The sequence below is a fragment of the Lissotriton helveticus genome, chromosome 3_1 (genome assembly GCF_964261635.1).
Source record: "Lissotriton helveticus chromosome 3_1, aLisHel1.1, whole genome shotgun sequence".
NCBI classification, from domain to species: domain Eukaryota; kingdom Metazoa; phylum Chordata; class Amphibia; order Caudata; family Salamandridae; genus Lissotriton; species Lissotriton helveticus.
Genome location: NC_136061.1, coordinates 665,831,428 through 665,857,509, shown reverse-complemented (window position 1 = coordinate 665,857,509; position 26,082 = coordinate 665,831,428). Strand labels below are relative to the sequence as shown.

Below are 26,082 nucleotides of genomic sequence, written 5' to 3'. Positions count from 1 at the left end.
AGACAGTGGTAACAGAGGGTCACAAGGTCAGGGTTTGTTCTTCAGCTGTGATGGGAAGTTGAGTTGCGATGGTGATTGGGAAGATGCTGCATATGGAGGTAATTTTGATACAGAAGAATTCCAAGATCTTGCACTGGGATACGTTGTAGAATGGGTTCCTCAGTAAGAGACCGGGACTGAGACTAAAACGCATATTTTGTTTCTTTTTAGGCTTGGACTTAGCCGACGACTTAAATTGTGAAGAAGATCTTTCACGGGAACAACCTCAAGAATTAGAACAGGTCAGAGTGCTCGACTTAGACAGCCTTTAAGCACCTTCCGACCGTATTTCAATTCACGGTCCCGAATCTCTTCAGGGATCATCTGGGTGAAGTGTCCGCAAGACTTGCAGTTGTGCAAGGAACCTAGACACCAGTGACATACCTTCTGGGGTCCAACACAAACATCTCCTTGTGATAGCCCTTAGTGAATTTCAACCCTGAATTTTGGTGGGAGCATGTTACACTGAAGAAGAAACATTTTGGTAGAAAATTCGTCAAAGGTGAGATATTGTTTGAGAGTGAGCACTGACTCATGGCTGAAGATGTGGAAGGAAAGGTACGGATGTTAGCGCATGGAGTGGTGCTTACATGTGGCGGTTGAACAGATGAAGCGGTTATTTTGCTTTGTATTTTCTTTTTTTTCATGTTATTATCTCCAGGTTGATGATGTCCTGGCTACAGGAGTACAAAAGTTATCGGAGATGGTCAATGTGTCAGCCACATCAGCAGATGTGCTGGTCATAATGGTTTTGTAAATGATGTGGATTGTTTTAGAGTTGGTGTGGACTGTCAAAGGGAGCCAGTTGGAGTTCTATAAGGGTAGCCGTCATATTTCTTCAGTCCTTTGGTAGGGGGTGAGGAAGAATGAAGGATGATAGGGGTGGAAGGCATGGAGTAGGAGGGAGGTCGGTGTGGAGTATAACCGGCCATAATGCAGGGTGTTGTCACCATCCAAAAGTAAGAGTATCAGAACTTAAACAACAGTTTTGAAGTTGCTTTCTCGGAGGAACACTTTCACTTTCTGTAGTAGACCATGCTGGTACTAGGCAATCTTGGGTTCTTGGGCATGTATTCCTTGAATGTGATATCAACGACCAGGGTGAATTAGAGTAGCATGGCACCTGTCGAAAGTTGGGGTTTGCTTCCATCAAGGTTCACGTATTGCACCATCTGGACTAGATATTCCTTGCTGTTTTTGTAGAAAAGCAGTAATTTGGTTTTGGTGAGGTTGTGGTTCAGGTGGATGCTGGACAAGCGGCTCTGGCTGAGGTGCATGTAGTGTTTAACGCATTGAATGGCCTGAAAGAAGGAGACTTTCAAGTGAAGTTCTGTGCTATCAGTGCACTGGGAAATGTTAATGCTGTCATTCATGAGTAGAGGCTCAAAGGATTAGATGTAATGGTTGAAGATTACATTTGAGAAGATGGAATACTGGGGGAACACTGCAGATACAAATGCTCTTCTGGATCTTGGAGGTGCCCAAGTGAACAAACTGCTGGTGGTTTGATAAGCAGGAACAAGGAAAGCCACTGAGGCATGCTGCTAGCAAATTGCATTTAAGACGTTAGGCTGTCTAAGGCGACATGTTCCATTGTCTGCATCGCTGAGACCCAGTGGCTGCAACCCTCAACCCCAATAATTGCATCTCCCAAGCCTAATGGTTGCATTGAGTCACGACCTATCAGGAATGACAGACATGTAAATAGAGGGAGGAGCATTGCTCAGTCAGTAAGCTATGGGTTAGGGATAATAAGAGAGTGAAATTGAGAGGAAGATCAAATGAAGAGTAAAGTATGATACTTGAGTGGTATGGAAAGAAAGGAGAGAGACATGAGGATGTGAGAGCAGATAATGTAACAAGCTGGAGGGAGGGACAATGGCTGCCTCACCTGTTGCTCAGCAAGGTGTTGCCTCACGTCCCCTGGTGCGGTGCTCTTCGACAATGCATTCTTGGGTCTCATAACCTGAGCTAAGCCAGTTGCCCAGCCCATGAGGTGCCGCAATGCATCCACCTGCTCCTGTTTCTCCTCTTCCACCACTTTCTGTGGGACAAAGATAACTGAAAATCAGTCCTGCATTAAAAAACCCAATGCATCACCTTTACAGCAACAGCAGAATAACCCATTCCTCATCTCCCTATGTAGATGGCACATGTAACTAAACTTGACGGTAAGTGCTTTGTCTACAGGTTGGCTTTGACCAGGATCGAGACCACTTCCACTTTGGACTTCAGCAATGGAGAGCTTGGCTTTTCGGTCTTGGATCGACTAGCACAGCATGAGCACGACTTTGCATCATGTGAGGTACAGAGGCACCAGAGGCAGATGCTGTGGGTGTCCATCACCGACATCTGTCGGTGACAGTCACCACACGGCTTGAAACCTGTTGGTTTCAGGGCATTGTCTGCACACTGTGTACAAATTTAGAAATTTTTCACAAGGGAAAAAGGGTCTGTCAGAGACAGCACTGCAAGTTCTGGATCTGTGTCAGACTGTGCGGAAAGAAAGGAACAGACATTAGCGCAAGGAGGTGGTGGTCTTATAGTGGCTTCGGCATCACATCTGGAACAGATGGACCCATCTGGAAAACATGTTAATGCATGAGGGAATTGCGTTTAAATTTTCGGATCCAGTCTAGCACTTGGGAAAATTCACAAGGTGAGGAATGTGCAATTAGTAGCCTCTATCAGAAGGAAAATGCTACTTACCAGTATGCATCTGTTCTTGGCATGTAGAGCTGTAGATCTGCATACTTTTGCATAGATCGCTATCTGCTGTTGGGCTCGGATGTTTGCACTTTGTTATTGTGGAAGTCTTTGTAGTCACGAGATAGGTGACTCCTCCTTTGGTTAGTAGTGCGCATGGGCATCGACTCCATCTCCAGATTGTTTTCGCCATAAAGGGTGATGATGGAGTTAGTAAGAAATAGAAAAGATGTCCATGTGTAATGCATCTAAGTAAGATAGTACTGCAACACAAATAGGTGTCTGGGGAGGCGGTGGGTGTATGCGTATCTACAGCTCTACATGCCAAGAACAGATGCATATTGGTAAGTAGCATTTTCCATTTGAGGCATATAAGCTGTGGATCTCATACTTTTGCATAGAATATAAAGCAGTTACCCCGTTAGCGGTGGCTACCTGTATGTGTTGCAGTAGTTTCAAAAAGGGTTCTTAGTACAGCCTGGCCCACACTAGCTTGCTGTTTTGCCTGCACATCTACACAGTAGTGTTTTTTAAAGTGTGCGGTGTAAACCAGGTTGCGGCTTTTGTTGTCGGCAGTCTTCTTCGGCCCACCGCTGGGGAGGCTGCCTGCTCTGCGGAGGTCCCAAAGTCCTGCTCCAGGAATGTTCAGGGCTACCTGAGCTCGCGGCGTGAGGAGGGAGCCGCACGGACTGTGCGGAGCCCTCCGCTATGGCAAAAATCAGCATCTTGGCAACTATCACTGGCAGGGGCGCGTTGCGATCCCAGACGGCCGCCGGCTACGGTGAGTGGGGCTGGGGCAGGACCAAGGCCCGGGTAGCAGAGGCGGGTTTTGGCCTTGCTTCGGGCCCTGGCCTGCTTGCTGCAACGGACGCGGGGTGCGGTGCGGGTCTTCCTGGTGCCCGTGCATAGACTGCTGCCTGGATTGGAGGCCCTCCCTGGGCCCGCTGCCCTCGATGCTCCTGAGCGGCCTGGGGGGCAAAGAAAAGCTACATCCACAAGCTTGCAGAGCAGCTGACATTCTGACTGCAGGTTTCCGATCCCCAGTTCCTATCACCCATTGACAGTTTCCTTGGGCCAGCTGCCTACCTACACCTCAGTGATCCCTAAGCAGCCCCCAGGCTTCGACAAAGAGCTGCATCTGTGCACTGCCCTCCCCCTAGCACAAGTCCTCCCTGCTCAGAGAGAGAGAGTATATATAGATATAACGGATTGTGGGCGGTAGGGACACGAACACTAGCTTCGGACCCCTGGCTAGAACACAGTACCTAGAGGCTGACGTCCTAATTCGATATGGGCAACTGCGGCCTAACTAGGCCTACCATTCATCACTATACTCAGGGTTCATTGCACTGCCTTCAAGCTTTGAATGCCTGATAGGTCCTACACCGCCACCATTACAGACCTAGAAGACCAAGGCCAAAGAAGACGTCCAGCAAAACACCCAACAAGGTCTCAAACTTTTTTGCACCGGCGGACAAGCCCCCCTCGCCGAACCCTGCGGTGGTAGCTGACAACATGGCCCTGACTAAAGACATTTTTTTTTAGCATGTTTAGGGATTTTAGGACAAACCTTCGGAAGGTCCGCAGCCAAGACATCCAGTAACTGTTTATAATCATGTAACTTTTACTGAAATACCTACCCCCTACCCCTCCCTGCTCTACTCCTCTCCACTTTCCTGCTACTGATTTCTGCCCTTACCTGTCCTGGCCCTAGTCCCCACCCTGTTTACCTGTGAATTTTCCCGCGTCATTTGAGAGCTAGGTATACTGTTTAATGCCCGATACTCCAACAAATCCAAAACGCCTCAGCCAGGATCATATTAGACATCCCGCGTAACGAACACATCTCTGGTCACCTGAAAGACCTCCACTGGCTACCCGTCAATAAGAGGATCACTTTCCGACTGCTAACCCACGCACACAAATCACTCTACGACTTCGGACCAGAATGCCTCAACTCACGACTGTCCTTTTACACCCCCCCCCGCCAACTACGTTCTTCCAACCAAGCCCTCGCCACTGTACCTCGCATCAACAAGACCACCATGGGAGGCAGATCCTTCTCATACCTGGCAGCTAAAACATGGAACTCACTCCCCACTTACCTTCGCCTTACCCAGAACCACCTAGCATTCAGAAAGCAGCTTAAAACATGGATATTTGACAAGTAATCCTCCTCCCCTCCCTAAGCGCCTTGAGACCCTATGGGTATGTAGTGCGCTATACAAATTCTCTACTTGACTTGACTTGACTTGACCTGGTTTAGCTATAGGGGAGTAAGGTCAGGGATTCCCTCCTTGGACGTCACCTACCCAGTCGGTCTTCAGCCAGACTTCCTTTCGTCTCTCCTGTCGTCTCTTCCCGCGTCCTCCCTCTATTTATTATCTCTACTTCTCTCATTTCTCAATGTATTGAGACTGAAATTTTCTGTCTGATGCCCGATGGAGCTACCTGGTTTAGCTATAGGTGAGATGGGCCGTGGACTCCCTCCTTGGTCGTCACCTACCCAGTCGGCCTTCAGACAGTTTTCATTTCGTCTCTCCTTGTTGTCTCTTCCCCTATCCTCCCTTTCTCACCTTCCCTGTCCCCTCCCTTCTACGCTCTATTTATTTTGCCATCCATGTTCCTTAAATTGTTTCTTATTGAGACCTAGCTATTTGGCCAAAGCCCGATGGAGCTACCTGATAGCTATAGAGGAGATGGGTTTTGGGACTCCCCCTCGACCGTCACCTACCCAACCGGTCTTTGGGCAGACTTTCCTTCGTCTTTCTGCCGTATCTCCCTCCCATCCTGTTTTTCTGCGAACCCCTTCCCTCGACACCTGAGACCGAACTACTTTGTCTGATGCCCGATGGAGCTACCTGGTTTAGCTATAGGGGAGACGGACCGTGGATTCCCTCCTTGGTCGTCACCTACCCAGTCGGTCTTTAGACAGACTTCCTCTCGTCTCTACGGTTGTCTCTGCCCTTATCTTCACTTTCTCACCTCACTACCCCCCACTTCTTTTCTCTCTCCTTTATCTCCTCTCCTAACATATTGCTGACTGTTCTTTGTAAGGTATAATTGTTGATCTTTTTCTGTTATACTGTTAAACCACATTGTTGCACTTCCTTTCGTCCCTCCTGCTGTCTCCTCCCGCATCCTCCCTCTTTTTATGTCTCTCCTTCTCCATTCTCTCAATGTATTGAGACTGAACCTTTTTTATCTGATGCTTGACGGAGCCACCTGGTTTAGCTATAGGTGCGGTGGGCCATGGATTCTCTCTTTGGTCTTCACCTTACCCTGTCGGTCCTTAGACAGATCTCTTGTTGTCTCTCCATATTGTCTCTTCCCCTATCCTCCCTTTCTCACCTCCCCTGCCCCCTCCACTACCCCTCTCTCTCCTTTCTCCCCTCTCCTGATTGTATTGCCCATTCTTTTTTTGGGATTTATTGTGTAATTGTTGAACTTTTTCTGTTACATTGTTGATTCTCATGTAAAGCGCTCTGATACCTCCGGGTCTAGCCAGCGCTATATAAAACTCTTTAAATAAATAAATAAATAAATAAATTAAGACTGGTTAAGGTGAACGGTGGAAATTACTTTAGGTAACAATTTAGGGTTTGTCCTAAGAACCACTTTGTTGTGATGGATTTGCAAAAATGGTTCCTGTATGGTTAATGCCTGGAGTTCACTTACTCTTCTGAGAGATGTGATGGCCACAAGGAAAGCTACCTTCCATGTGAGGAATTGCAACTCACATTTATGTAAAGGTTCAAATGGGGGACCCATAGGCCTTGTTAGGACAATGTTTAGATTCTATACTGGAGAGGGTGGAACTCTGGGAGGAATTATCCTTTTAAGGCCTTCCATGAAAGCTTTAATGGGAAGTGCTCTAAACAACGACAAGTGTTGTCTGTTTTGTAAGTAAGCTGCTATAGAAGCAATATGTAATCGTATGGATGTATATGCCAGAATACATCTTTGTAAATGCAGGAGATAACAAATAATGTTTTGAGTTGAAGAATCTAGCGGATTGATGGTTTTGTTATTGCAATAAACAACAAATCTTTTCCATTTAGTGCTCTAGTGGTGGGACGTCTAGCTTCTCTAATGACGTTCATGCAGTCTGCTGGGAGATTGAGGTAACCAAACTCTAAGACTTCAGGAACCAAATCGCTAGGTTCTGGATGTAGCTGGTTCTGGATGTCTCATCTCTCCATGGTTCTGTGAGAAGCTTTGTGTTAGAATTGGGGGTCTCTGGTTGGCGCAAGTATTCACTTGTGACAAGCAGGGACCCTCTCCTCCAAGTCAGGGCGAAGGATGACCCCTTAGAATTAGCCTTGCTCACCCTCTAGGTGCGTGGCGTGAGCAGCCAAGGCTATTCTTCAGGCGTTATTCAGTTAAGCATTTGTTATAGCACACACAGTAAAATGTACCAATCCCCCCACAAATGGACACCAGGCTGTGAATATATAAAAATATGTTCCTTTATGTAAAAATATATATATGAGCAGATCAGATTTATCACAAGACCAATAACGTTTTTATAGGCCAACAGATTGTAAATAGGCAAGCTTTTCTTCTGTTTACAGTTCAAATACAAAAGGGTTTCTTGTTCGGTTCAATTTACGTGTTTCTTCCTAGTCTCTGTGACTGTTACCACGTGAGGTTCACTAAGAAAACAGTCTCTCAGTTCTGGGTCCGCAATCTAGGGGCCTCTGGGGCCGTTTCTGCACGGTATCGCACTTACCAGTACTTCGTTGCGCTTCGTAGCGCTCCTTCTCGCTTCCAACGTGAGAAAACCCCGGGCCCTACCACGTCTCACGCTTCCCGCGTGAGCGGACCAACGCGGCGTACGGCTTCTCGGCAACTCGACGGTCTTACAAGGGGAAGTACGAGGCGTTCTTGGAGCACACAGGCAGTGCGAGGCGTACTCAGAGGACCCAGGCAGGGCGAGGCGTACACAGAGCGCACAGGCAGTGCGAGGCGTACACGGAGCGCACCACGGGGAAAGAAGGCGTTGCGGGCCCCGAGCCCGTTGAGAGCGAGACGTACCTTGTTCTGGGGGAAACGCACAGCTGGTGGTGTGTTTCGGGTCTCTCGGCACCCTCGATGGTGCATTGGTATCAAGAAGTGCTTGGGGGTCTCTTCTGATGCGGAGGATCTCCGTGAGGCGGGGCGCGGCACGGGAGCCCTCAGTACTGACAGTACGGAGGGGGGCTCCCTTCCAACTGCGGCGCGGCCTCTCCTGGGGAGACAGAGCAAAGCGGGGCGGCTGGGTGCAGTCACATGCACGGGCGGCCGTCCAGGCTGTAGGCTGCTCGCGTCTGCGGGATTCGGGCGGGAGGGGCTGAAATCGCGCTCAGGCGCTCCAAGTAGCAGGCGGGGGTAGAGGAGCGGCCGGCCTTAGCCCGGGGGCAGAGAGCGACTCCGAACAGAGCGAGGCTCTCAAGGGCAAGAGGGCAGGCTGTCTCCCGGGTACCATGGCCCTAGGAGGGGGCGAGAGGGGGCAGACTTCACCTCCGGCGGGAGGAAATACTCGGCTTCAGAGGGTAGACGAGCCAAAGCACAGGAGAACCTACTGGTCCTGGGGTTCAGTTCAGGGGGCAAGCTCAATCAAGCCCTTGGAGAATGTTTCAAAGCACAAGTCTGCAAAGTCTTTTCAAAGTCTTTTCCTCTCCTTCCTCAGCAAGGCAAGCAGCAGGCCAGTCCTTCCAGCGTCTTCTTCTCCTTCTAGTTGGGCAGAGGTTCTTTGTGGGAAACAGGATTCTGATTTACAAGGAGCAGGGCTCCTACTTTTATACAGCATTTCTTTTGTCTTTTCAGGCCAGGGGGGCCTTTGCATAACTTCATTCAGTCTCTGAGCACTTGTTGGGTGTACTCTGGGTTCTGCTTTCAGTGTGAGGGGCAAGCACATCAGACGCACCACAGGAGGTGGAGTCAGCATTGTGTGGACAGGGGCAGCCAGGAGTACCTTGATGACAGTGCTTGGCCCTTCCTGGGCCAGGTGCCGGCTGAGTCATCAGTCGCTCCCCAGGGGGCGGAGCCAGCATTGTGGTGGCAGAGCACAGCCCTATTCAGAGTCCAGGGGCACTCCTACCTCCCACTAAGGTGTAATCCTTGCATTCACCACCTGTCATCCCCCAGCCCTGTCACTCACACATCCCAGACAGCCAGATACACATCCAAGCAGAGGCGGGCTGAAATCGTTAGGCAAGCAAATGCTAACTTTCTAAAAGTAGCATTTGCAAACACAGGATATTAAAATAAACTTTACTAAAAGAAGTATTTTATTATTCTGAGATCAGGCATACTAAACTTTATTTTCAACCATGTTCCCTGAGCCTGCTGGGATTATAGAGTGTAATAATTCCAGCAGCCCATCTGGCCTAAAGAGAACAGGTAGCCTTACAATAGTGAAAAACGAATTTGGCTGTAATTCACTATTAGGACATGTCACACACATCAGAGCATGTCCTACCTTACACTTACAATGCACCCTGCCCTTGGGCCTACCATAGGGGTGACTAATATGAAGTTAAGGGAAGGTTTGGGGGCTGGCAAGTGTGTGCACTTGCCCAGCCAGCATGACAGTACCAGACTGCACGCAGGTTCTGCAATGGCAGACCCTAGACACATTTTAAAAGGCTGCTTCTGTGGGTGGCACAACCAGCGCTGCAGGCCCACTAGCAGTATTGGCATTTACAAGCCCTGGCACTCCTGGTGCACTTTACTGGGGACTGACAGTAAATCCAATGAACCAATCAGGAATATCAATCAAAGTTACACTTTACATAGGGAGCACTTGCACTGCGGCACGGGGAGAGCATATGCACTTTAGCACTGGTCAGCAGTGGTAAAGTGCCCAGAGTCATTAAACCAACAAAAACAGGTCAGAGAGAGTATTGGAGGAAGGCAAAAAGTTTAGGGATGACCCTGCCAAGAGGGCCAGGTCCAACACTTTGGGGAAAGGTGCAACTTTTGGTGGGGCACTACTGAGAGTTCCAGCAGAGTTGTGAACCATGGCTGTCGGGCCCATGTAGACGCAACCAGGATGATTGTGAGAGACTGTTTGAGCTTGCGCACCAGTAATGGAATGAGCAGGAGAGGCGGAAAAGCGTACGCAAATTCGCCTGACCAGTTCATCCATATCACATTCCCTTTGTACAGTGGGTGTGGATATCTGGAGGCGAAGCTTGGGCATTTTGTGTTTAAATCAGTGACAAACGGATGAAGAACTGAAGTTCCCATTCGTGAATCTGCTGTTGTTGACGACTGAGCAGATCTGAAATTTGATTGTGTATCCCAGGTAGGTGCTCTGATAAGAGGTATATCTTTTGAGGAATGGCCCATCTCCAAATGCTTTGTACTAGGCTTGAAAGCTGCAGAGTGTGTGTACCCCCCTGTTTTTGTATATAGTACATTGCTGTCATGTTGTCTGATCAGGACTAGGACAGTTTTGCCTAGGAAATGCTTTTGAAATGATTTTACGGCGAGAAATATGGCCAGCAACTCCAGGTGATTGATATGAAGGAAATTCTGTTGAGGGGTCCATATACCTTGAATGGTGTGGATGAAGAGATGAGCTTCCCAGCCGGTGAGCGATGCGTCCGCTGTTAGCACTATTTGTGGAACCGGGTCTAAGAACGGCCGCCCTTTGGAAAGATTTTTTGTGCTCCACCATTGCAGAGAGCGATATGTGCGGCTGTCTACCAACACCAGATCTGTAATCTGACCCTGAGCTTGGTTCCACTGTTGTGCTAGACATTCTGTAGTGGGCGCATTTGGAGTCTTGCACAAGGGACGATTAAGCAGCAAGAGGCCTTCATTCCTATTAGCTGCATGAGCACCAGAGTTGGCAGTGAGCATTGCTGTTGAAATTTTGTTATGAGGGCTTGCATACTAGCTATCCTGACTGGGTTGGGGTATGCAAGAGCTTTGGAAGTGTCTATTGTTGTACCTAGATACTGTTGGGTGTAGGACAGCTGGAGATGTGACTTGGTGAGGTTTATTGTGAATCTATTGTGAATCCCAAGTTGTATAGCAGCTGGATTGTGTTGTGTGTATTTTTCACACAATCGTTGCATGACTTGGCTTTTATGAACCAGTCGTCTAGGTAAGGAAACACCTGAATGTGTTGCTTTCTTAGGTGGACTGCTACCAACGCAAGGCATTTTATAAAGACTCTGGGTGCTGTTGTGACTCCGAATGGAATGACTTTGATTTGATTTGAAAATGTATAGAGCGCGCGATAGCCCGGAGGCGTATTGGTGCTAGGGTCGATGTGAGAAAGATTGCCGAAAAGGTAATGATCTGACTTAAGAAGTAAAGATCCAAGTTTTTACGGCTTTTCTGAAAGAAAAGAGCGAAGGGCTGCTTTTTATCGTGATTGGGAGAAAGTTCCAGGTCTTGGCTGTCCGCAACAGGAAGTTTCTTCTCCCCCCCACCTGACCTGTTTGAACTTAGGTACCTGTAAACATTTTGCATGAACAGACCTCAGGCTTTCGGCTGGCTTGTACAGTTTCAGCTCTGTTCTTAAAAACTGTGGTCCTGAATGTGAGAAAGTGCCATCATTCTTGCAAGGTATGCCCCCACTTTTTGGAAAGATTTTTTGTGCTCCACCATTGCAGAGAGCGATATGTGCGGCTGTCTACCAACACCAGATCTGTAATCTGACCCTGAGCTTGGTTCCACTGTTGTGCTAGACATTCTGTAGTGGGCGCATTTGGAGTCTTGCACAAGGGACGATTAAGCAGCAAGAGGCCTTCATTCCTATTAGCTGCATGAGCACCAGAGTTGGCAGTGAGCATTGCTGTTGAAATTTTGTTATGAGGGCTTGCATACTAGCTATCCTGACTGGGTTGGGGTATGCAAGAGCTTTGGAAGTGTCTATTGTTGTACCTAGATACTGTTGGGTGTAGGACAGCTGGAGATGTGACTTGGTGAGGTTTATTGTGAATCCCAAGTTGTATAGCAGCTGGATTGTGTTGTGTGTATTTTTCACACAATCGTTGCATGACTTGGCTTTTATGAACCAGTCGTCTAGGTAAGGAAACACCTGAATGTGTTGCTTTCTTAGGTGGACTGCTACCAACGCAAGGCATTTTATAAAGACTCTGGGTGCTGTTGTGACTCCGAATGGAATGACTTTGATTTGATTTGAAAATGTATAGAGCGCGCGATAGCCCGGAGGCGTATTGGTGCTAGGGTCGATGTGAGAAAGATTGCCGAAAAGGTAATGATCTGACTTAAGAAGTAAAGATCCAAGTTTTTACGGCTTTTCTGAAAAGAAAAGAGCGAAGGGCTGCTTTTTATCGTGATTGGGAGAAAGTTCCAGGTCTTGGCTGTCCGCAACAGGAAGTTTCTTCTCCCCCCCACCTGACCTGTTTGAACTTAGGTACCTGTAAACATTTTGCATGAACAGACCTCAGGCTTTCGGCTGGCTTGTACAGTTTCAGCTCTGTTCTTAAAAACTGTGGTCCTGAATGTGAGAAAGTGCCATCATTCTTGCAAGGTATGCCCCCACTTTTTGCTAAATCGTTGATGTACTTTGACTGAGTGTGCCCTGGGCTCCTGCCAATCAGGTGCCCAGGACCTGTGTTCCTTCCTTAAAACTGCATTGAAACTTTAGGTTTCAATTGGCATCTCTGGCCACATGTCAGCCCCTGGTAAATGGTACCCTAGGTACCCAAGGCACTATGACCAGAGAAGGCCCCTAAGGGCTGCAGCACTTATTGTGCCACCCTTGGAGGCCCTTTACCCGGACACCCACATACTGCCTTTGCAGGCTGAATGTCTTGGTGCAGAACAAACCAAAGAGTCGACATGGAACACATCCCTGAGTGTCATGCCCACAACACACTGCCCTGGCATACCTCAGTCACCCTTCTAGCGGGGTACCCTATGCCAGTGGTGTGGGTACAAGTGCATGAGCCCTATACCCTACAGAACCCAGGTCCATTCCTGGGCACTTTAAGTGCAGTGCTGCCATTAAGAGTATATGGTGCTGGGAGGTCGTCATCACGAACTCCACAGCACCATGATGGCTGCACTGAAGACTGAGAAGTTTGGTATCAAACTTCTCAGCACAATAAACCCACACTGATGCCAGCGTGGGATTTAATGTAAAGTGCACAACAGATGTAAGAAATTGGCTCTATATATACTGGACCAAAGTAAGGTACAGTGTGTATAGAGTTCCCAGTCTCCAGAGGTATGGCAGAGGTTAAAGTTAGATACAACCTTACCCTCTAAAGTGGTAGCTTGGTCGAGCAGTAAGGCAGTATTAGAGGACAGTGTAAAGCATTTGTTGTACACACTCAGTCAGCAAATGGTCTCACACACTCAAGAACTAAACTCTAGGCCAATTGTATTTTTATATCAAACGATATAGAGTTATTGTTATTTTAGAACCAACAAGGTATCAAAATATACTTTTCTCAATATGAGTGACTTTAGGTAATTACTTTGCAAATAGGCAATAGACTTTGTAAGTACAATAGCTACAGTGGTTGCAATAGGCAACACCGTTTCAAACACAATTTAACATTGAGCTCAATGGATTTTTCTAGATAAATGCAGTAATTACTTTATGGATTACTTTTCTAACAACAGAACTGGATCCTGGATTCAGTCCCGGGACATAAGCTGTAAACAGTTAAGTAAAAGAGTTTTGGTTACAGTTGTGATTTTTAAAGAATATAAATGTATTTTCAAAGTTGACACTGAAACTTTTCAGTGAAAAACTAAGCAATGTTATCCTATACGAGGAAATTCAAGTTACTGGTAAGTACATTTATAATTACTTTTACGGTGCAAGGCTGGGCTAAAAGGTTCAGCACTGGCTTCTCTCCTGATCACAGGTGAGTAACTCGGAATTCGTTATTCGGCTGATTTTAGATTAATATTTTAAAGTTTCAAAACTCCACACTTTGAAGAATTTTCCAGTGAAACAAGTCAATGTTATCCGATGGAAGGAAAATGAGTTATCGGCTTTTAGGTAAGTACTCGACTGGTAGAGTTAAGTTCTGGGCATAGACTCAGGGGTCTCCCAGGGTCGGAAAGGTACAGTAGTTACACCCTAAGTGGCACAAGGGCAGCCGGGTGCAGAGAGAGTAGGCCCAATGCAATCCTACAGAGGGTAGGGGGCCTTTGGTTGGTGGCTGCAAGCAAGCAGGCCACGCGGCTGTGGGAGCTGAGCTACTGGTCACTTACTCAGGGCAAGTGGGGAAGTAGAGTAGGGTAGTAGTTGCACTTCCAGCGGCGCTCGGGCGGCTGGGTGCAGGGTGCTTTTGAGCCGTTGGGCGCTCAATGTTATACAATGGGAAAGTAAATAAGTGAACAAAGGCTGCAGGCTAGGGGACGGAGATTCTTCAGGTGCGACCACCACTTCAAGATGTAAGTTGGGATCTTGGAGCAGAGGTAAGTACCCCAAAGAAAGGCACAGGGGGCCGTGGGGCGCTGGGTGCAGGGGTGTCTTTTGGCGTCGGGAAATCTTACCCTCAGCTCGTCGTGGTTGGAGGGGTCCCTGGTTCTGAGGCTGCAGGCGTCGTCTGGGTCGTCGAGGAGGGTCTTTGGGCACTGGATTCCGGGTCACAGTCACCGGGGGGATGTCCTTGTGGTCTTGAGTCACTCAGGCACAGGTCGGGCTTGGCGGGTGCAGTGTGCTGGGCTTGCGGTTCCTGGCTGGCACCAGGGGTATTGCTGTTTGAGCAGAACCACTGCTCGTGGGAGTCCCAGTCTCTTGGAAGCTTCAAGGCAGGCAGGTTCTGCTGGGTTTTCGAGGTTGCTGTCCGCAGGAGACGCCGGGGTTTCGCAGGAGCAGGTTCAAGGATAAACAGGCCTGTAGGGTTCTGGGCCAAGTCAGTTGGTGTCGTCCTCTTGTTAGCAGCTGCACGGCAGGTTTTCTTGTTTCTTGTTCTTCTTCTTGTTTCAATCGGGACCTGAGGAAGGAAGGTTCAGGGTGCTCCTAAATACTAAATTTTAGGGGAGTTACAGGTAGGGCAAGGGCAGGGACCCTGTCCTGGGGTGGGTACACCCCCTAGCCTGCTCCTCTCCTGTGGGAGGGGGGCAGGAGCCTAGCTGTGATTGGGCAGGGATCCCCATCTTCAAGATGGCCAGGGCCCGGAGTAGTGCTTCACCTCGCCTCTCCCACCTGAGGGGTGGGGTTGGCATAGGCTGGCACACCCCCTTTCCTGATTTAGGGTTTCCCGCCGGTCTTCCCGCCAGAGTGGGGGTCAGAACCGGTGGGGGCCAGTTGCTGAGTACAGCTAGTGGCCTGGAGAAGCTCACAAAGGTGGTATGCCTTTGAAGCTTCACCTGCCCATCCTTGGGCAAGAGGCTTGGCACCTTGTCCCAGGATGTGCATTGTTTCAGGCCCCCGAGAGCGGCAGGATCTCGACCCAGGGGTCCAGAAACACGTCCGGAGGAAGCCATTGACGCTCCGTAGGTCCAAGATAGGGCGTAGGCCTCCTTTGCCCTTCTTGGGTACCAGAAAGTAGTGGGAATAGCAACCACGTCCTACTTCTGGCCCAGGAACGCACTCGATGGCCCCTTTGGCCAAAAGGGCCGTAACTTCCTCCTGCAAAAGTTGCAAGTGATCCCCCGACATGCGGTGGCATGGCATGGGAGGGAGTAGCCCCTTCGGACGATTTGCAACACCCACCTGTCCAACGTGATGGTACGCCAGTGGGGGAGGAGATGGCGGAACTTGCCCCCCTCTGGCATTGAATGGGCCTGAAATGTTGGATTAGGAATGCTTAGAGGCAGATGATGCAGCGGCGGATGTGGACTGACCCTGACGGTGTCCCCCGGAACCGCCACGGCAGTAACCACGTCCGAGACAACGTTGAGACTGGTTCTGCGGCCTGTGGCTGGCTGGACGTGTGAGGGCGCCCCTTCCTTGGCCAAAAAAGGGGCAAAAACTGAAGTTTGGTGGCGTTGGCCTTGGCCCAAGGACTTGGCCGTAGCCCTGGAGTCCTTAAAACTCTCCAGCGCACTATACGCTTTGTCGCCAAAGAGTTTACGGCCTTCGAAGGGCATGTCCATTAGCGTGGCCTGGACATCCCCCAAAAAGTTGGCGGACCACAGCCAGGCGTGGCGGCGAACCGCCACTGTCGTTGCAATCGCTCTACCCAGCGAGTCCGTGGTGTCAAGTCTACACTTGGGTTTTGGTGCCGAAGAGTCTGGTGTCGACAGTACATTGGGCTTATGTTTCGGTGCCGAAGACAGTTTTTAGGCACCGTGATGTGGCTTGCTTGATCCCGAGCTGCCTGAAGGCTTCATGTGCTTCGGAGCCGGGCCCGGAGGCGGGGCTTCTGAAGTATTATCACATGTCGACCCAGACCCGAAGGTGAAGGTGTTACTGCAGCCTTTCGTTTTTTCGGGGCAGAGGCGTCGACATCAGTATTCACACACTGTTCACCTGGAGTAATCGACTGGTCTTCTGAGTTCGATTCGTCGGCTTCGGAGATGCTGGCCTGTTCATCTCCTGTCTCCGGATCATTGGGCCTGCCTCGAAGATGTTGTCCGGTGGCAAGACTGGTGGTTCCGTATAGTCTTGTTGGACCTGAAAAAATCACAGGCCTGGCAGTGTCGACTCTCGTGTTCTGGAGAGAGACAAAGGTTGCAGACCTCGTGGAGATCTGTGTGGGAATTTAGCCCCACACTTGCATTTTTTTAAATGGAGTCCTTTCCATATGCTGGTTGATGGCGCCGATTAGCCTAATGGCCCACGCTGACGACCAGACTCGAAAATCTCTTTGGAACTGGATATGCGTCGAGAGATCGCGATCGAAACAATACCGTCCAGCGGTGAGAGCTTTGCTCGACGAAGGGGAATCGAAAAGACACCACCCAGAGCACAGCAAATCACATCCGAACCCGATGCCGGAAAAAAACAATCTGGAGATGGAGATGATGCCCATGCGCACTACTACCCAAATGAGGCGTCACTTATCTCGTGACTACAAAGACTTCCAGAATAACAAAGTGCAAACATCCAAGCCCAACACCAGATGGCGATCTATGCAAAAGTTTGCGAGCTACAGCTCATATGCCTCAAACACTCCTGTTCTCTTTACACTTTAGTGATGTGTTTAAGTTGCCTTGTATCATCTTTAAAATTCTTACTCTGTTAAAAGAAGCTTATTGTGCAGGTAAACTCAAAAGAATTAAAGGGGTAGGTGGGCTTTGAAAATAACCAGGGATAAGCATTCACTGAGTTTGGAAATCGATTGGTGCGGCTTTGCAAAATAGTCCAATTGGGCTTTCTGTTTAGCAATAATACATTATGGAATTCCTTTCCTTTTTCCACTCCCATTGACAGCCTTACTGGCTTTGCTCACGCAGCTCTTGCTGAAAGGTAATTCAAAGAGTAGATTTTTTGAATGACATTCTTGATTGGTTTCCCTTTGTTTTCTCTTTTAGTAAATATTTCCGTTACATTTGTATTTTGTTACTATCACTTTAGTTTTTAATTTTACATTAATGTTGTTTTATCTAGATTGTATAGCAAATCATGACTTCATCAGCAAAAAAATAAATGATAAGGGAGGGATGAGGTGGGACAAAAGGAACAACAAAAAACAAGAACCATCAGGAGACCACACAAAACCTCAGGCTGCAAAAAGGAGACGCGCCTGTTATGTGCTCGGGTAAAGCCCATGTAGCGAAGCTGCACATTTTCTTGCATTGTCCTCTTTTTTCACAATAACATTACTGCTGTGACCTGTTGCACATATTCACGTGTGTGACAATGTTGGATTAGCTTCTCTAAAACTACTTCTGTTTATACATCTGGTTTCTCATAACATTATCACAATGACTCGAACACCAAGTACAAGGCCTCTATGCACGGAGTACAAATGTCATTCTATCTTCATCCACAGAGCAACAGGGCAACACGGCTATCTACATATCCATAACGTCACTAATCTATAAGCACAATGCAAAGATGCTTTTTATTATAAATAATAAGCATCTGTGAGAAAGTGAGTTCCTGTTGCAGTACCCCCTCACTTTTTGCCTGATACCTGATGCACTTTTCCTAGGTGTGCCCTGGGTCCCTGCCAATCGGGTACCCAGGGCCTGTGTTTCTTCCCTAAAAATTATACTAAAGCCTAAACCCAATTGGCATCTCTGGCCACATATCAGCCCCTAGAAAATGGTACCCTAGGTACCCAGGGCATTGTGACCAGAGAAGACCCCTAAGGGCTGCAGCACTTATTGTGCCACCCTTAGGGGCCCTGTACCTTGACACCCACACACTGCCTTTGCAGGCTGAGTGTCTAGGTGCAGAACTAAACAAAGAGTCAACATGGCACACATCCCTGTGTGCCATGCCCACAACCCCACTGCCCTGGCATACATCAGCCACCCCTCTAGCTGGGTGCCCTATGCCAGTGGTGTGGGCACGGGTGCATGAGCCCCGGGCCCCTACAGTACCCAGGGCCATTCCTGGGCATTGTAAGTACAGTTATGTTATGTTATGTTATAGACATTTATTACGCGCACAGCTGCTCCAGCAAAGGAGCGTCCTGGCGCCTGACAAGGTACCACCATAACACAGCTAAAAGGGGAAAACAGAGGAAGAACAGATTAGGGGAATAAGAAGGTCTTGACAGCCCTGCGGAACGAGAGCAGATCGCCCAGGGTACGTATCTCTACAGGTAGGGAGTTCCACAAAGCCGCAGCACGTACTCGGAAGGAACGGCCACCAGCACGGCTGCGCTTAAACCGGGGGACTACTGCCAATTCAAGGTCCGAGGAACGTAAACATCGGACTGGGACATAAAGAGACAAAAGATTCAAAAGAATCTGAGCAGGAGAGCCCTTGAGAATCTTGTGAGACATGCAAAGCACTTTGAATTGGATCCTCTGCTTAATCGGCAGCCAATGAAGAGAGCACAAGGTGTTAGAGACGGAGCAAAGCCTGGAAAGCCCCACAACTGCTCTGGCGGCCGCATTTTGCACGCGTTGCAGACGAGTGATTTCGGCCTGGTTTAACCCTACCAAAAGGGAGCTGGCATAGTCAAGCCGAGAGATCACCGTCGCCTGCACAACAAGCTGCCTGGTTGAAGCGTCAAAATTTTTTAGCACAGGTCTTAGGCTACGCAGGACGCCAAAGCAACAGGCAGCAGTGCGTTTAGTGTGGCAAACAAAGCTGAGAGTCGGATCTAACCACACCCCGAGGTTTTTTATCTCCGAAACCGGAGTCGGGGTGGGACCAAGCTCTGAAGGCCACCACGTATCGCCCCAGAGTTCCGCTTGCTTACCGAAGATCATAATCTCCGTCTTTTTTGCGTTCAGCTGGAGACAGTTGGACGTCATCCAGCTGGCGACCGCCGGTAGTCCGTTCTGGAATCTTGAGGCATCCAACGCTGAATCCCCGCTGAGCATAACCGCCAGCTGGGTCATACCCCACCGCTTGACGACCCCGGCCAGCGGTCTCACGTAGAGATTAAAAAGCGTGGGGCTCAGCGAGGATCCCTGAGGCACACCAAGATCCAGAGGATAGAATTTAGACTGATAGGGCGGGACAGCCACGCAAAAAGATCGGTCAGCAAGAAAAGAGCGGAACCACTGGAGAGCAGGGCCGACGATACCAGCATCCTCCAGGCGTTGCAGAAGAATCCGGTGCGAGACGGTGTCAAAGGCGGCGCTAAGATCTAATCAAACAAACAAGCGCCGCCGTTTGACCTGCGTCGAGCACAGAGCACAGATGTTCCACCATAAAAAGGAGGGCAGTCTCTGTGCTATGACCCGCCCAGAATCCATTCTGCATCACGTCCAAGATGTTAGCGCGCGAGAGATGGTCAGAGAGGGCATTATTAACGTGCCCCTCCGCTACTTTTGCTGGCCAAGGGAGGAGTGATATCGGGCGATAGCTCTCAGGCTTGCAGGCGTCCAAAGACGGCTTCTTCAAGATGGGCATGACCACTGCCTGTTTCCACTTGAGAGGAACCGACCCAGATGCGAGCGAGATGTTAATCAAGGAGCATATCGGCGAATGCTCAGGAGATGCCATGTCTCTAAACAAAGCTGGCCGTAGTGGGTCAGCCGGAGACCCAGACGTAACTTGCTGGGCCAGATTTTTAAAACTTTCTGGCGTGAGGCTAGGAAAAGAATGTAGCACATCCTGCACTGGGGGGCTGGAAGGCCCATCACCAGAGGGCGTAATCGAGGGGAATGCTCGATATATGGCTTGGACTTTTCCCAAGAAAAAGGCCGCTAAGGTTTCACAATGCGAACTAGAGCAAAATTCATTCGCAGAGGCCTTTTTTGCCACCAGATCCTTGAGAGCCTTGAAAATGGTTTTAGATTGATTAGTGCTGTTGCGGAATTCGAGAGCATAAAATGCCGCACGAGCTCTGCAAACAGCACGATGGTAGCATTTGACGGCGGCCAGATACACAGCTTTTTTGCTGTTGTCATAAGTTTTCCGCCATTCTCTCTCAGTGCGCCTACACGTGCTTTTGAGCACGCGCAGGGAACCATCATACCAAGGACTAGGGTCCCTTAGTCCACGTTTGCTCAAGGCCACCGGGATAAGGGAATCCAGGGCCCTGGTAACCCAATCACAGAAACGGTCATAACCTGTTTCCGCAGAGTCTAACGGGCTCAACGGGTCCTCGGACAGTAGACGATGAAAGTCCTCAAGTTTTAGTTTAGTCCAATGACGTCTGGGGACAACTCGGATTGTGGGTTTAAGAGGGAGCTCATATAATGGACACTGGATCCTCACCAGAAAGTGGTCCGTCCAGGCCACGGGGAAAGGGGTAGAAACCCTTACGTCTGGGAGATTCGTAAAGAAGGGGTCTAGGGTATGTCCACCTACATGGGTGGGATGCGAGATCCATTGAGACAGCTGCAAGGCCTCCAGGTCAGCCTGAAAACTACTCACAGCCGGCGCGGTCAGGTTGTCAAAATGGAGATTCAAATCCCCGAGCATAGAAAAGTTTGCGCACCCAACAGCTAGTGTGCTAATATTATCTGGGAGGGCCTCCCTAAATGCCACATCGCTACCAGGAGGGCGGTAAATCAATAAGCCCAAGAAAGAGAAATGGGGGGTGATAGAGATCTTAAACGAGGCACTTTCGCAGCCAACGATTTTTTGACCTTTCCACTCACAAGGGAAACAGGATTTGACGGCAAGTGCTATTCCCCCACCTCTAGAGGAGCGATTAAGTGTGTAGACCGAATACTCAGAGGGGAAAGCCATATTGAGAATAGCCGAATCAGCCTCCTGTAACCAGGTCTGGGTGATACAAAAGATATCAGGTGAATCCTTTTCAATCAGGTCATAAATGTCCTGATAATGTTTCACCATCGACCTAACATTCAAGTTCCAGACACTGAAATCGTGCCGGGAGCGTTTCCTTTCAGTGAAAGACTTCTCATCGATACAACGAGAAGGGGCGGGGGCCTACAACGACCACCTGCCACAGGCACACAAATGCGGGCCAGATAACGGACTTACCCGAGACAGCTCACAGCTAGGGAGACTCTGTCTAAGGGCAACAAGCGCGTCCCTGGAGTAGCAGATCATCGTATCCACCATCTAGCCGAGACAGGAGTAGTGCCCTGTCCTACTCGTCCGGCCGCGGACGGGCGCAGACGGGCAGGACTCTGGCACGACTCAGGCTAAGCGAGGGCGCACCCGCTGCGCGATCCCGCTGCGCTAGGGGAGGAGCATTAAACACACACCCACTCCACTCCAAGATGGCGGCGAAAAATGATCCCACCCCGGGAACCGGACCCGCTCAAGCAGCGGTGCAGAACCAATAATAGTGCAAGTGAAGGGGGGAATTAAAAACAAGGAATACTAACCCAAGATTTAAATCAAATAGTAAATAGGATTTTAAAAACAGCAATTTAGGCAATAAAAGCGCGAAGCGCTTCAGCAGCAATGCGCTACCTTGACAGTGATGCCATTAAGAGTATATGTTGCTGGGAGGTTGTCATTACGAACTCCACAGCATCATAATGGCTACACTGAAAACTGACAAGTTTGATATCAAACTTCTCAGCACATTAAACCCACACTGATGCCAGTGTGGGATTTAATGTAAAATGCACTACACAGGGCATCTTAGAGATGCCCCCTGAAACCTAACCTACAATCCACGTCTGTGCTGAGTGGCTGCAGAGGCTGCCACACAGCAGACATGTTGCTGGACCCCCTGGTTGGAGAGCCCCCCTGCTCTCCTGGGCCTGCAACAATGCACATCCTGGGCGAGGTGCTATGTCTCCTCCCCCAGGATGGACAGGGGGAAGCTTCAAAGGCATGCCGCCTCTGAGAGCTTCTCCAGACGATTTGCTGTACCCAGCACCTGGCCCCCACCCGTCTACTGCCACTCTGGCAGGAAGACTGGCGGGAAAAACTATGTCAGGAAGGGGGGTGTGCCAACCCTTGCCAACTCCACCCCTCAGGTGGAGGAGGCGAGGTGAAGCACGACCCCGGGCTCCGGCCATCTTGTAGATTGGGAGCCCTGCCCAATCCCAGCTAGGCTCCTGCCCCCTTCCCACAGGAGAGGAGCAGGCTAGGGGGTGTACTCACCCCAGGACAGGGACCTATTGGCCCCTGCCCTTGCCCTACCTGTAACGCCCCTAAATTTAGTATTTAGGGGCTCCCTGAGCCTTCCTTCCTCAGATCCAGATACCAAAACAAGAAAGAAGAACAAGAAACAAGAAGACCTGCTGTGCAGCTGCTAAGAAGAGGAAGACACCAACTGATTTGACCCCAGCCCTACCGGCCTGACGACCCTCGAACCTACTCCTGCTAACCCCCGGCATCTCCAGTGGTCAGCAACCTTAAAAACCCTGGAGGACCTGACTGCCTTGTGACTCTGACTACCTGGGTCTCCCACGAGCAGTGGTACTGCTCAATGCAAGTAACAAGCCCTGGCATCAGCCCAGAACCAAGAACCCTGCACCCTCTGCACCAGCCAAGCCTGGCCTGTGCTGGAGTGAACCAAGACCCTGAGGACATCCCCCCGGCGATTCTGACTCGGAATCCAGTGCCCAAGGAACCTCCTCGACGACCCCGACGATGCCTGCAGGCTCAGGACAAGGGACCCCTCCGACCGCGACCAGCAGGGGGTAAGATTTCCCGACCTCAAAAGACACCCCTGCACCCGGCGCCCGACAGCCCCCTGTGCCCAACTCCTGGGTGCCTACCTATCCTCCAAGATCCCAACTTACCCCTCGAAGTGCTGGTCGCTCCTGAAGATCCACCGTCCCCGAGCCTGCAGCCATTTTTCCTTTTCAAGATCCTCATTGGATAACATTGAGCGCCCGATGGCTCAAAAGCACCCTGCACCCAGCCGCCCGAGTGCCCCTGGCAGTGCAACCTGTATCCTATTCTACTTCCACATTTGCCCTGAGCAAGTGACCAGGAGCCCAGCTCCCACAGCCGCATGGCCTGCTAGCCATCAGCCACCAACCGAAGGCCCCCTGCCTCTCATTGGACAACATGTGGCCTAACTACCTCTGCACCCGGCCGCCCCTGTGCCGCTGAGGGTGTACTAATTGTACCTACCTGACCCTGGGGGACCCCTGAGTCTATGCCCAGACCCTTAACTTCACCAGTCGAGTACTCACCTGGAAACCGATGACTCACTTTCCTGCCATAGGATAACATTGACTGGTTTGACTCGAAAAATCTTCAAAGTGTGAAGTTTTGAAACTTTAAAATATTCATCTAAAATCAGCCGAATAACGAATTTCGAATTACTCACCTCTGATCAAGAGAGAAGCCAGTACTGTACCTTGTAGCCCAGTACTGAACCACAATAGTAATCACAACCGTGTCTGCTAGTAATCTAAATTTCTTCTATAGGAAACCATTGACTGTTTATCTATGAAATTTCTTTTAAGTGTGAAGTTTTGAAAACTGAAAATATTCATATAAAATCAGCCGAATTCCGAAATACTCACCTGTGATCAGAGGAGAAGTCAGTACTGTACCTTTCAGCCCAGTACTGAACCGTAAAAGTAATCCGTACCGGGTTTACTAGTAATCTGCATTTTCTCTATAGGAACCCATGGTCTGCTTTTCTATGAAAACTACTTTTGAAAACTTGAAATATTCTTTAAAAATCATACGAAATACTGAAACGCAATTACCTACCTGTTTTAAGTGAAGACCCCAGTGCTGGCCCCAGGAGACCATTGCTGGATTACAAAAGTAACGCGATCGTACTTTACCTGCAACCTGAATTTTCTCCCATTGAATAACATTGTCAGATTTACATTGAAATGTTTTTAAGTGGGAACTTTTAAAACAGCTTTATATTCATGCAAATTCACTACAGTAACTAAAACGTTTTTGCTAATCTGGTTTCAGCTTAGACCCCAGGACTGAATCTAGGATCTGGTCCTAGAACTACTAAAGTAATCTCTATAGTAATCAACTGTACTAACATGTGGAAAACTCATTGAGCTCAATGCTATAGTGTGTTTTAGGATTGTGTTGCTTACTGTCAATACTGTATTAATTGTCTGCACAAACTTTATTGCTCCTTTGCAAAGTAATTACATGAGAGTACTCATAACGAGAAAAGTATATTTTTATAACTGTTGGTTCTAAAAATAAAACCACTATATCTGTGGATATAAAAACAATTATCCTGCAGTTCAGTCCTTGAGTGTGTGAAACCTTTTGCTGACTGAGTGTGTGCAACAAATGCTTTACATTGTCCTCTGGTACTGTCTTACTGCTCGACCAAGCTACCACTTTGGAGAGTAAGGTCAGTTCTGACTTTTACCTCTGTTATACCTCTGGGTTGGTGGACTCTATACACCCTGTACTCCATTCTAGTCCAGTATATATAGAGCCACTTTCTCACAGCATCTCAGAGGATTAGTAGAGAAAGCACTTCGGCTGACACCGAGGGTCCCTGCATGCAGAGTCTTCACTACACAGTAGTCTGACATCTCCGTGAGGGGTGTCCAGTTCTTGACCAGGATGGCGTCCTACATTCTCTCCCACCAGGTAATGGGGTTAGATCATCCTGTGGGGGGATTCTTGACTTTATACCTACACAGACACTAGGCACACACAGAGTAGGGTTTTCATAGTAGGAGTATGGCTGATTACTACCTTGTTTCATATACCTGCATATATACACTGTTTTAGCACCATGGTAGAACTAGATCTATAATGTACTCTTTTGGAAACTGTAATCACTTTCATCTGCTTCTGTATACGGATTATCGCCGCACATGTATTTTGTACAAGTATGATGCTGGTTTAATAATTAGATTGAAAACGTCCTAGTGTTATTCTCTGTATTTTCTCTTAAAACACAAGAGCCCAAGTGAGTGGGCGAGAGGTTCTGATCTGTTTCCACGATCCCGGAGGGGTCAGGGTTGTCATGTTCAGTGGTTGCCAGAAACCATTCGCTCCCTCGTAGGGTTAGGGAGGCTTATGGTGGCACTGTGAGCTAGCTAGTCTCAAGGAAAACATTACCCGCGGGGTGCTCATTAACATTAACTTTGGGCATCTAGCCCAAAGTTAATGATGCCCAAACAAATGCGCAGATCTTACGGATTAGTTGGAACTACACAACACGCCCAAATTTAGACTGCTTGGACAAATATAACCACATAAGTCAAATACACCCAGCACTACGCCCCTTGGACAAAAGACATGCACTGACATCAAACAGAAGGCATGGCACAATTTGTGATGGTTGGAACCAAATAACTGCACAACTCAAAGCCAACTGGAGCAAACACATACAATGCATACCTACTAATGCAGACTACACATATCCATTATCAGAGTTACTCAGCAATCCAATGTAGAAACTTATGGAAGCGCAAATATATCAGTAAAGCATTTTTGATAGGCAGTATGTTCTCATTCTATTACAGTGGCCATCAAAACAGACCACATTCAGATATAGCACTTTTAAGCCCCTCTACTGTCCCAGTACGTCCTACCTCCTCTTCCTCTAGCCTCCGCAGGGCATCGCTGATATATTTCACATGCTGAGTAGTTAGGGTCACCAAAGCTGTGTAACGGGTGCGAAGGTCCATGAACTGCAACAAAAGGACATGGTTACACCCTGAAGCCCTAAATGAGGCGTGTTACAGCAAAACCATCAAACTTGGGGCCTAGTGAACTCTTAATTATGGCTGAGAACAATACGATCAGAGATGGGGACTGCAGCTAAGTGAGAGAACGGAGAAGAAAGTCAGATGAAAAAAGAACAAAGACTGGAGGCCAGCTTGGAAAGGAAGTAAAGCAGCATACGGCAGAAAAGGCAAGACAGAGGGGATGGCAGAGTAAGGGAGAATCCAGATCCAAAGAAAAGTAATGTAGGAGGTAGGGGAAGCATAAGGTTGCTA

General features: G+C 48.8%; 1 protein-coding gene across 4 annotated transcripts in view; it reads right to left on the bottom strand.

The window, feature by feature from the left end:
• The window catches only part of MACF1 (microtubule actin crosslinking factor 1), a 990,087-nt gene that overhangs the window by 569,896 nt on the left and 394,109 nt on the right, over nucleotides 1-26,082 (bottom strand). For all 4 annotated transcript variants that reach the window (XM_078680764.1, XM_078680763.1, XM_078680765.1 and 1 more), the window contains exons 32-33: nucleotides 25,675-25,773; nucleotides 1,931-2,083 (exon numbers count right to left, since the gene is read on the bottom strand). In XM_078680764.1, the coding sequence (XP_078536890.1) occupies nucleotides 1,931-2,083; nucleotides 25,675-25,773 (252 nt within the window). The remainder of the gene's footprint in view (nucleotides 1-1,930; nucleotides 2,084-25,674; nucleotides 25,774-26,082) is intronic.